Source organism: Mycteria americana, chromosome 3 (genome assembly GCF_035582795.1).
Source record: "Mycteria americana isolate JAX WOST 10 ecotype Jacksonville Zoo and Gardens chromosome 3, USCA_MyAme_1.0, whole genome shotgun sequence".
NCBI classification, from domain to species: Eukaryota; Metazoa; Chordata; class Aves; order Ciconiiformes; family Ciconiidae; genus Mycteria; species Mycteria americana.
In genome coordinates this window covers 115,526,197-115,535,859 of record NC_134367.1, presented here as the reverse complement: position 1 = coordinate 115,535,859, position 9,663 = coordinate 115,526,197, and the positions used below count along the sequence as shown (strand labels likewise).

Here is a 9,663-nt window from a genome sequence, read left to right as displayed (position 1 = left end):
TTCAAGACAGCCTTATCCATATTCTTTGTCTTGAAGAAAGAACAACTCTTACCTCACGCATTCCTGACAGATATGTCTAACCTTTTCTCTAGCACTGGAGACTCTTAAGACTTCTTTTTGTGTGTATGTGTGTATTCCCAGGCAAAATATCCCATTGTTGTAAAGCTTTCCTCAGTGTTGTAGTAGCATGTGCTGTGAGGTTTAGACTTGTTTACATCATAGCTGTGTGAAGATTCATGACAGAATAAAGCAAGTCCAACAGAGCTTCCTGGGTGTGTTCACACTGCTTGGAAATTCAGCCAGAGGGTGGATGGCTCTCTACTGAATGAATGACAACATGCTATCATCTGCAGTTTAGTTTTGGAAAAACAGATACACAACTGGATAGCAATAAATTCAGTCAAAGCAGGTCTTTGTCACTCAGATTTTTAGCATCTTTCTAAGGGAGAAAAGCAACCATGTGCTTTGAGAGAAAAGCTCTGTGCTGATTCTGTACATCCATTCCCCACTTCCCCATGGTTTTGGCCTCAACAGTCCAGGCAAGGAAAAACTCATGGTGGTAGATCCCTTGTAAGTCAGGTGCTCATGGAGAAAGGTGAGTCAGTGACAGAGAGCAACAGGGACATATACTTCATGTATCCAAGGCATCATCCAGACCTCAAAATAGCATCTCAGCATCTGCAAATAAAAGGGGAATTAGTGACAAAGTTCAGATGGCTGATGGTTGTTCTCAGCATTGTGGGCCGTGATGGGGTAGGAGAGAACAGCATCTTTTTGTCTACCTGTGGTAGCCTGGGAAAAGTACTGTTTGCTAAGTGATCATATCTTAGTGGGAAAGCCCCTGTAAGGATTTCCCCTGCCCAGGAAATCTCTCTATTTAGCACATACTCTATTTCTGCACAATTTCACTCATTTATCCAGGAATATGGGCTAGACGGCTGGGTCTGGTCCAACTCCTTGCAGATGGGAGCTGGCCCTGGATGCGTGAGAGGTACTATGCTGCTTATACTGATAACCCTGCCTCACCCCAGCTGGGTCTGCACAGACGAGGCTTGTACATCTGCGGGGACATGGCAGAGCTGGTCTGAAGGTGACTACGCAGCTAGAGATGGCCAAGAATCACCTGCAGTTACTGGGTACCCTGAAGGAATTGGACACATACCTGTTGCAGTTTTTTTTTGCTCTGGAAGTGACAGCTGTCCAGGCTGGAGTGCTCCCTCTTCTTACACACGGTGCGTCCAATTTCCACGTGGAGCATGTATTTCAGCCCTCTGACAATCTAGAGAAAGTAGTTTCCTCCTTTGAAGTAAGGGCAGGGGAAAGGGATGCCAAAATTTTGGCTAGGAATCAAATGCTACATCTGTGAATTGTGTGTGGTGGTGTGGATAAAGTGTGTTACGTTGAATTACTAGGGTGAGGGAGGGGAGGCCTCCTCTGGAGCAGTTGAATGGGACAGAGGGACCTGTGGTGTTTATCTTTAGGCATGCATAGCAGTCCTGAGGACAATCAGGGCTCCCATGTCTTGGGTGCTCTGTAGGAGGGTCAATTGGTAAATGGCTTGGAGGGCCACCAGAAGTCTGGGCTCTTCTTACCTGTACCATGGCTTTGTTTATTTGTGATTCCTTAAACAGAAAGAGGTCATTGGAACTGTTGTTGTATCTGTAAACCCCAAAGCGAGCTGCCTTGCGAACACCAGGATTGTCTGTGTTCATCGGGACAGGGAAGCCAGGTTTCATGGTTGAATGAGGTGGTGGTACATCTGTAGCTGAAACAACACAAAACATGAGTGCAAAGCACATCAGGTGCCTGAAACGGTGGGAGCTTCAGCCCTCTGAAACAATGCTAAACCTTCTTACTTGTCCCATGCACTTGTGCTTCAGAAGGACTCTGCTCACATCCATTACAAAGTAATTTTCCTTTGTATGTTTGAAATGGTGAAACAATCCTGTGGAATGAAGTGACAGAAAAAGATGCTGCTAAAAGCGGTAGCAGAGCTCAAACTGACTTAGAAGAAGCCAGGGTATCATTAATATTATTTAGAACGTCTGTGGTACGACTGCTGGCTCATAGAAGGCCCAACTTTGAATCTAATTATAAAGCTAGATCATGTTGCTCAGAGTACAGTATAATTTTGATAACTTATTGAACACTGGCTGGCAGAGCCCTGCTGCTCTTAGTTGGCTTGCCAAGTTTTAACTTGCAGACAAAGTCTTTCCCACCCCCCCCTTAATCCTTTGATGGCATCTTGAGGTTTTTATTTTAGGGGGATTTAGGTGGTGATAAAGGTGAGGGGAAGATACCCTCCCTCTACATGCTGACAAAGGAGAGGGTGTCCCTGTTCTCCAGCTGGGCAGGGAAGGGCCTGGGCAAAACTTGGACTAGCTCCCCTCTTATCCTGCAGAATGGGCTGCTTTGGGTGCTGAAGTGCTGTTGCGCTGACCCAAATGCCAAGGACCATCTTATTATCATAGCCGTGAAGTGGAGGAGCAAGGTGTGTAGGAAATGGAGATGGGGGGGGTGTGGGGGAACCCACGAGCTTTCAGGTTTGGGCGCTTCTTTCCGCACAGATACTGTATATCCTTACTTGGTTGTGTAGCTAATTTCCCCATGCCTTGCTTGTTTTTTCAATAATTTAAAAGAAGCTCAAAGCTTACAGTTGATGTCATTATTTCCTCCCCCCTTTACATTTGCCTTCCCCTCCATTTTCCACTTCTGAAATACAAACAAGAGGAAAAAATCCTCAACCTGCACAAGTTGCCATGCAGCCGCTGCTGATGCCAAGACCTGCCAGTGCACGAGGTAGCCTTTGGAGTTCATGCTCTGTGTGTGTAGGCAGTGAGCCTGCACGTGCATGTGCACACAAATGTACGCAGAGTTTGTACTAAATTTGCTGTGAAAGTCAAGCTTTTTATCACCTCCAGCTTTTTTCCACAGCTAGATGTCTCACTAACAGCCAAGCACAGAGCATAGAATGTGTAGTTAAGCCAGTTTGTACTGAGAAACCTGAGTAGAAGAGAGGGGCAACCTGATGATTCAGAGTCTATTTAAAAAAAAAAACAAAACAAACAACCCAGCATTACGCCATCATCAGCATAGGAGGCTGCAAAACTTTAGCTTTCAGGTTGCTTATGTACGTCCTAGTTACACTATCACATCATCCCCCGCAGGTGGTAATTGCTGCACCCCGTTGTAACACTGCTCAGGGATTAAAGTGTTGACCTGCAAAAGAGAGACTCAGTTCCATGTCCCTCCTCAACCCAAGGATGTCCAAATTGACATCCCTTCCTGGCTGTGACTCCTATGTTTTCTTGCAGGTGGGAGCTGAGAGACCCAGGCCAGGTGTCTGAGAAGGGCGGATGTTCTGCAAGTGGCTTTGTGTCTGGTGTGGAGGTGACAAGCTTTCCTGTCCCACATCTCTGATCTATGTTGGGACTGGGTGTGCAGCCAGTGCTGGGAAGCCTGGCAGTGTTTTTTCACCTAACAGCCCAGAACCCACTTCTAGGTCCTGGAGACTATTCTCTATGGGATGATATTTTCCCACTGCAGCAAGGATTCACGAGTCACAGAAACTCATGACCATGCAGCCTAGGACTCAAAGTATTTCTCAGAGAGCACATCTTATACAGTGCTCAGCTCATGGGTAAGACTTTCCAAAGCATCTGTTTGCCCTCTTGTCCTGAACAGAGACTCTGCCTGGGGGTTAAGGTGGTGGGACCCACAGGTGATTCAAAAGGGCCATGCAGGACCTGCCTGAAGTCAGAAAGGAAGCTTGGGGTAGAGCAGGGCCTTGGTTTGGGCTTTGCCCATAACACCAGCTGTCCTGTTCCTCAGGGATGCCATGCTTTTTCCTGCGCCATCAGTACCAACCCAATAGCTTATAGGAACCAGCTTTTTCCTGAGCTCACCTAGCAACTGAGACAGTCTACCAGGCTGAGAGCAGGTCACTGGCTTGGGCTCTTCTGGCTGCTCTCCAGGACCTTGCTTGAATCTATGCTCTTACACCTGTTGGAAAGTCAGATGTGGCAGTGGTGGGGGTATTGACAGCAGATACTGTCCCTTGCAGTAGGAGGAGATAACCACAGGCTTTTTTCAATCTTAGCACAAGGTCCCTTTGCAGCTTAATAGCCCTTAACACCTCTTGAGTCATGGTCACGTCTTTTTTTAGGCATGGGGTGACAAGGTGAGTGAGGCTGGCTGAAGTCACACTGTGTATGGGAAGAAAACTATGGAGTTAAGGGTCCAACACGCCCTTGTTCCTGACTCCAGTGCTTGGTAGATCCAGCAGTATCACACGTGGCAAGGCCTCTGAAATGCAACATCTGGAGAGGTGGGCACGCAGTCTAGCAAGCTGGACCATGTGTTGTAGACAGGTAGCAGGCTGGTAATACACCATGTGTTGTAGGCAGGTGGTAGACTAGTATATTTTTGCCCCAGCTTTCACCAAGGGGTACCAGGCATTTCACCTCCTTCACCCATTGCAGCTTGGTGTTGAGAATGACTCATACCAGAGCAAAGTGGGTATAAAATCTACTGAGTCCTTGTGGGAGAACTTTACTCCCCTGTTTTCCTCTAGTGACCCAGATTCCTCAAGGCTAGGATTTGTTTTTCTTTTACGTGCTTTGATTCTTGTTCAAGGTGGTGGTCACTGCATGGCACACACGCTGGTCTGAAGTCACTTTTGCTGTTTGGAATAGTTTGCACCACTGTATTTCCAAAACCCAGAAGCTCTCTGGTATGAGGCACCTGTAGTTCTGATTTTCTTCACCGCAACCTTTCCTGACAGCTTTTTCCCTAGCTTGGCCCTTGAGGGCCATTACCTTAAAAAGCTGAATGTGCGTAAGGTGATGGCCCTGCTCCAGGAGCAAAGCAGAATGGCCCAGAGGGTCAGATAACAGCCCAGGGCTCTAGGCATACCAGTATTAGTGAAACACTTGTCGTCTAGGCCTGGGTGGGAGCAGAGGCACTGCGTGACTTGGCCAGGCACCTACAATACTCGGAGGCCCAGAGGATGTGATCTCATGACCTGGGAAAATAGCTCTTCCTGCTCTACAGGCAGATGCTTAGGGCCAGAGCATTTGTATTTCAGACCCCATCCTTGTTTCTGGGCTTGGAAATGTGAAGAGAGGGGAAAAACCTGGCCACCCTCCTCCTCCTTCTGTTGGATGGTAGTAGGGTAGACTTTTTTTCTTGCTCTGAGTTGACAGGCAACTGCCCGTTATTAAGCAAGAGAGGGCTGTTCTTGCAGAGATGAGTTGAACGTTGTATTAAGAGTCTCTCTCTTGTGCTTTCCTCATTGAGGAATAATTTGGGGGCCCTGTTCCTGCAGTATGACAGGGCAATCCTGTGGATGCTCTCTTCCAGCCTGCAGTGAAGCAATTAGGCAGATTGCAACAGGTTGCTTTTTTTTTTTTTTTCATGGGGTGCTTTCAAAACCTCCTCTCCATTACTAGGAGCAAGGCTAGGCTTTATCTTTACATTTAAGATGCAACAGAGTTCCTGCATGCCTCTGCAACCCCCAAAGGAAACCGCAACCGAAACAAAAAGCTACTGGCTGACCAAACACCATCCCTGAGTGCATTAGAACTTTCTGTGTATGGGAGCCAAAGTAAAACTGAAGTAGAACTAAAACCTTCAGAGAGAAAACACTCCTGTCTGCAGTTCCCATTCTAAAGATTTAAGGCCAGCTGCAATCAAGAGTTTCCTTGCTCAGCAAAGAAAGAAATGATATGGAGTAATGTTTCATTAAAGTCACCTAATCGGCACTCAAGTGCCCGTCTGTACTTAGCAGTCAAATTGTTACCCACGGTCTGTAGACTTAATAATCAAGGTCATTCAGAGTTTAAACACTGACAAATAAGTTAAAACCATAAGTTGACTTTAAAATCTTTAGATGATGTCCCTGGATAACGTGCTTCACTACAAGGGGAGAAAGTCTTTTAAGCAGTTGGATTTTCAGCTGCAGTCTGAGCCCTGCAGTGTTGAGCCAGCATGGGCAGCAGTTGGAGAAGGGCTGTTATTTGCCAGCACATTAGAAAGCAGCATTCGCAGGACCTAAAGCACAAGGAAAACAGAAATTATTTTCCTCTCTTACCACCTGAAGTCCTGGTGGAGCTCCAGAGTGCTAAACAGCAAAGTGCAGCGAAGCTGCAGGCGAAGTTCACTGCCATCTCCACCACTTCAGAAGAGGAGCCCGCCAGCGAGAGGAGTGACTGCCCTGCTTCCTGCAGGGGAAGATGTGCCTCGTTGAGTGCTCTTATTGGCTGGGAGGAAAGAAAGAAAATCACCCTAAAACCCCCATAATCATCGCAGCTCTGACGCAGACTTTGTCTCCTGCTGATGACCACGTACCTCGAAGCCCAGCCACAAAGCTCTGGCTTTGTGATAGCAGCACCGGTCCTGCATCAGACAGGGACTTTTGCTTCGTGATCCTCAGGGGTTCTGCAGAAGCATGGGCACATATGTGTGATGTAACACTGGGGAGTGGTGTAAGGGTGAGGAGAGTAACAGTCATGTGCTTTAAGATTCATGGGGAAATTGAATGCCTAAGAAATGGGCAGTGAGCCCTGGGGATGTAGTTCTTGACTTGTATATGACTGGCTGTGTGGGGAGAAGCCAGGTAGAGAAGATGGGCCCAGTGTCTTGCTTCCCTGATGTGGGGTTTGGGTGAGGGAGACAAAGAAGTTTTAGGGGTACCTACCCGAGGGGGGCTGTGTGGAGCAGAGCCTGCAGGAAGAGGATTTTGGTTTCAGTGGCAGAGGAGAACACTGTGCCCCACATTTACAAAAGGTGTTTTGACAACAGGAAAGGGCTGCGTTAGGCTCAGAGGAGGTGAGGTTTTCTCTAGGTGGTCTCCAGAGAGCAAGAGAAACACAGTGAGAGGGGTAGTTTGGCTCTCTGTGGCTTGCAGAGCTTTTCAGCTCTGGAGTTGGATTCCCCATTGTCAGTACTTGGTTTCTAGAGAGGCAGTGTTAGTCCATGCTGAGGAGCTTGCAAGTCCAGGGAAAGGGCTTAGTTGCCAGACCTTGTGGCACCTGAAATAACCAGCTGCCAGATTCAGGAGACTGGGAGATGAACTGATGTCTCACTTGAAGGGCTAAGAGTGGTGAACCTCAGTCTGTGTATGTGCATTTGTTTCACGTGAGCAGGAAGGTGATGGTTGCCTTTCACTTGCCCCAGCAATGAACTGTGCTCCTTTCTGAGCAAAGACATCTTCTTGCCTGAAGGAAAGTCCTAATGCAGGGCAGCATGGGTGGTGCATAAGAAGCCGGAGGAAAATAATCTTAGTGCTTCCTTGTAGGAAGGGATTAGGTAAACCCTCTGCTGAAATGTCACACCAAGAAGGAATGGGGCAAGCATGGTGAGTCACATTTATCATAAGTCCTACTTGCATAGAGCTTCTGAATCAGACTCCAAAGCCTGTGGAAAACATTGAGAGAGAATGAGAGGGACTATATTGGGTTTTTTTTGCCCCCTCCCCCCCCTTTTTTTTTTTGAGCTCACGCAGTGGCCTGTCCCTCCACTGTGGCACAGGTAGGGACTGAATCAGGTATATTCAGCCCTCCCTTTCTCCTCAAGAACTGTGCTCTACAGTTCCTACCTCACTGAGAGACTCTGGGGGAGCGTCTTTGTAAGCCTATAGTCAAGTCCTCCAAACATACAAGACAGGGGCGGTTGGGACCCTCGTCACCAGGTCCCAACACATCTCCTGTGTGTTGCAAGAGCCTGTCTGTCACCCTGTCACATGATGCACCAGAAAGGGGTTCAGGCTTCCTGCAGGACCTCCGTCTCCCCTCTCTTTGCTCCTGGTGAGCTCACAGCCTTTTGATTTGAGTCGAAAGGGGCCCGGTGTGAGGCATCTGGGGGGATCTTTCTAGAGCGTAGATTCTTTCCTTGCTTAAAACAAGCGCCTTGGGACACCACTAGCAGCCCTTTGACAGGCTTTGGTGTGAGTGGGGACGATGACTAAACGAAGGCAGAGAGGGTGGTGAGATGCACAGAGCCGGGTGGGAGGAGGGCTGTGGGTGCCGGAGTTGCAAGGCCACCTTACTTAGCTGTTGGCACTAGATGGCACCAGAAGGTAATTCACTGAGCCGGAGCCCAAGCTTGCCTGGTCCGGGCACCCACTGCTGCATTCCCTCTGACCCGAGTGCTGGGGGGATTGGGGTGCCCTTGTGTGGAGCCCCTTCCTCTGCAGAGAAGCCAAAGGCAAGTGCAAACTTCACGCACAGCAGAGTTGTCCCCAGTGTGTCCCCTGCTGTCCTGCTGTGGTGGCATCTGTGCTGCCACAGACTTTGTCCCGGGGAGCTTGGGACCTGCTCTAGGACCTGCTCTTTTCTGAAGAGCACTGTTTTACTGTTAACAGGATTTATAATGCCAAACAGTGCCTTGAAAGCAGCATGTGTCTGCAGAGGGCACATTTTTCCTGCCTTCTTCCCTCTCCCCTTCTTTCCATAAAATTGCTCATTTACAGCTCTTCCAAATCAACTTTTACTAATGACCCTTTTATGACTCTGCTGAGGAAGTTTCTCCAGTTCTTTTCTCCTAGGAAGTAACAAGTGCTCACTAATAAGCACTAGTATTAATAGTGCTAGGTATTATTATGTAAAAACAAAACAAAACACCCCCCCCCCCCCCCCAAAACCTCCCCCCCAGTAATTAACAAACAAAAGCAAACTCCTCCAAGCTGACAATATGCAAATACTTGTTATTTTTCTTTAGGAATTTTTGTGCTGCGGAGGAACCTGTGACAGGAGACTGGGACTGTTGTCCCTTTGCCATGTCTTATTCCAACCAGGTGCCATCTTCTGGGACATGGCTCTGTTCCCCAAATCCGCCTGCAGGAGGAGTGGAGCAGTGTGATGTCTCATCTGACATCCAACCCAGGAAAATGAGGCAGATACTCTTCTTGTTGAAGCTGCCTCAGGGTCACTGATGGGAATTTCACCCACTTTCCCTGGAATGCATGTGTAGACCACCTCGTCCAGACCAGCACAGGGCATGTGGGGCACCCCGTGAGGTGGTTTCCACTCTCTAAATTTCCCACTATGTGGCTGTTCCTGTGTGAGCAGAAATCCTGAACAGGGAGAGGATGAGAGTAAGTGGGCAAGGAAAGGCTCGCTGATTATCCCAGGGTAAACAGAGCATTTGCTTTAAGCAAATAGCTAGCCCTGACCTATTCTGAATCAAGCTTGTGATCTTTCTGCATTAAGCTGGGTTAAATAGATCTTAAAAGACTTGCATGCCTGAAGAACTCTTGTGTTTGCTTTTGTGTGAGTAGGGGATGTTTACTGCAAGTTGTGGGAGACCAAGTCCGCACTCTTTTCTGCAAGGAAGTTTGCAGAGTCTGTTCATTCTCCCACTGTTGGGCTGGGCTATTAGAGGCTTGGAAACAGTGTGCAACTGTGGGGGGATTTTTTTGATTAAAATACCCCCCCCCCCCCAACTTTTATTATCTGTAAATCAAAGATGTAATTATCTCCTCCTTTTCCCTTGAAGAAGCAAAAACACAGTACCTGGAGTTTGATTTTCATGACATTTGGTGCATGAGGTGGACTTTTTCAGCATCACTTTTGCTTCTTCATTCAAGGCACACCTTTGGCCACACAGCACACACAACCCAGTAGTTGCCATCATGACTTCCTGGAATAATGCCAGTGGGGTCTG

At 47.9% G+C, this 9,663-nt stretch overlaps 1 protein-coding gene across 2 annotated transcripts; it reads right to left on the bottom strand.

Annotated features, from left to right (window-relative positions):
• Positions 1 to 6,230, bottom strand: CST7 (cystatin F). Of its 2 annotated transcripts, none has more exons than XM_075497467.1 (4): positions 6,092 to 6,230; positions 1,593 to 1,765; positions 1,163 to 1,279; positions 1 to 678 (listed from the first exon to the last, which is right to left on the bottom strand). In XM_075497467.1, exons 1-4 carry the CDS (start codon positions 6,165 to 6,167, stop codon positions 601 to 603), a joined length of 444 nt encoding a protein of 147 aa, XP_075353582.1. In that variant the 5' UTR covers positions 6,168 to 6,230; the 3' UTR covers positions 1 to 600. The 2 variants fall into 2 exon arrangements, with proteins under 2 accessions (XP_075353582.1, XP_075353583.1); XM_075497468.1 differs by having other exon boundaries at positions 6,095 to 6,227.
• Positions 6,231 to 9,663: the final 3,433 nt, after the last annotated feature.

What these genes read in the sequence shown, in the direction of transcription:
- CST7 (XM_075497467.1), bottom strand. Translation starts at nt 6,167, where the DNA reads ATGGCAGTGAACTTCGCCTGCAGCTTCGCTGCACTTTGCTGTTTAGCA. An exon ending in TAAACAAAGCCATGGTACAG is followed by an intron (nt 1,280 to 1,592) that starts GTAAGAAGAGCC and finishes TACTTTCTCTAG; the next exon opens with ATTGTCAGAGGGCTGAAATA. An exon ending in GCAAAAAAAAACTGCAACAG is followed by an intron (nt 679 to 1,162) that starts GTATGTGTCCAA and finishes TTTTATTTGCAG; the next exon opens with ATGCTGAGATGCTATTTTGA.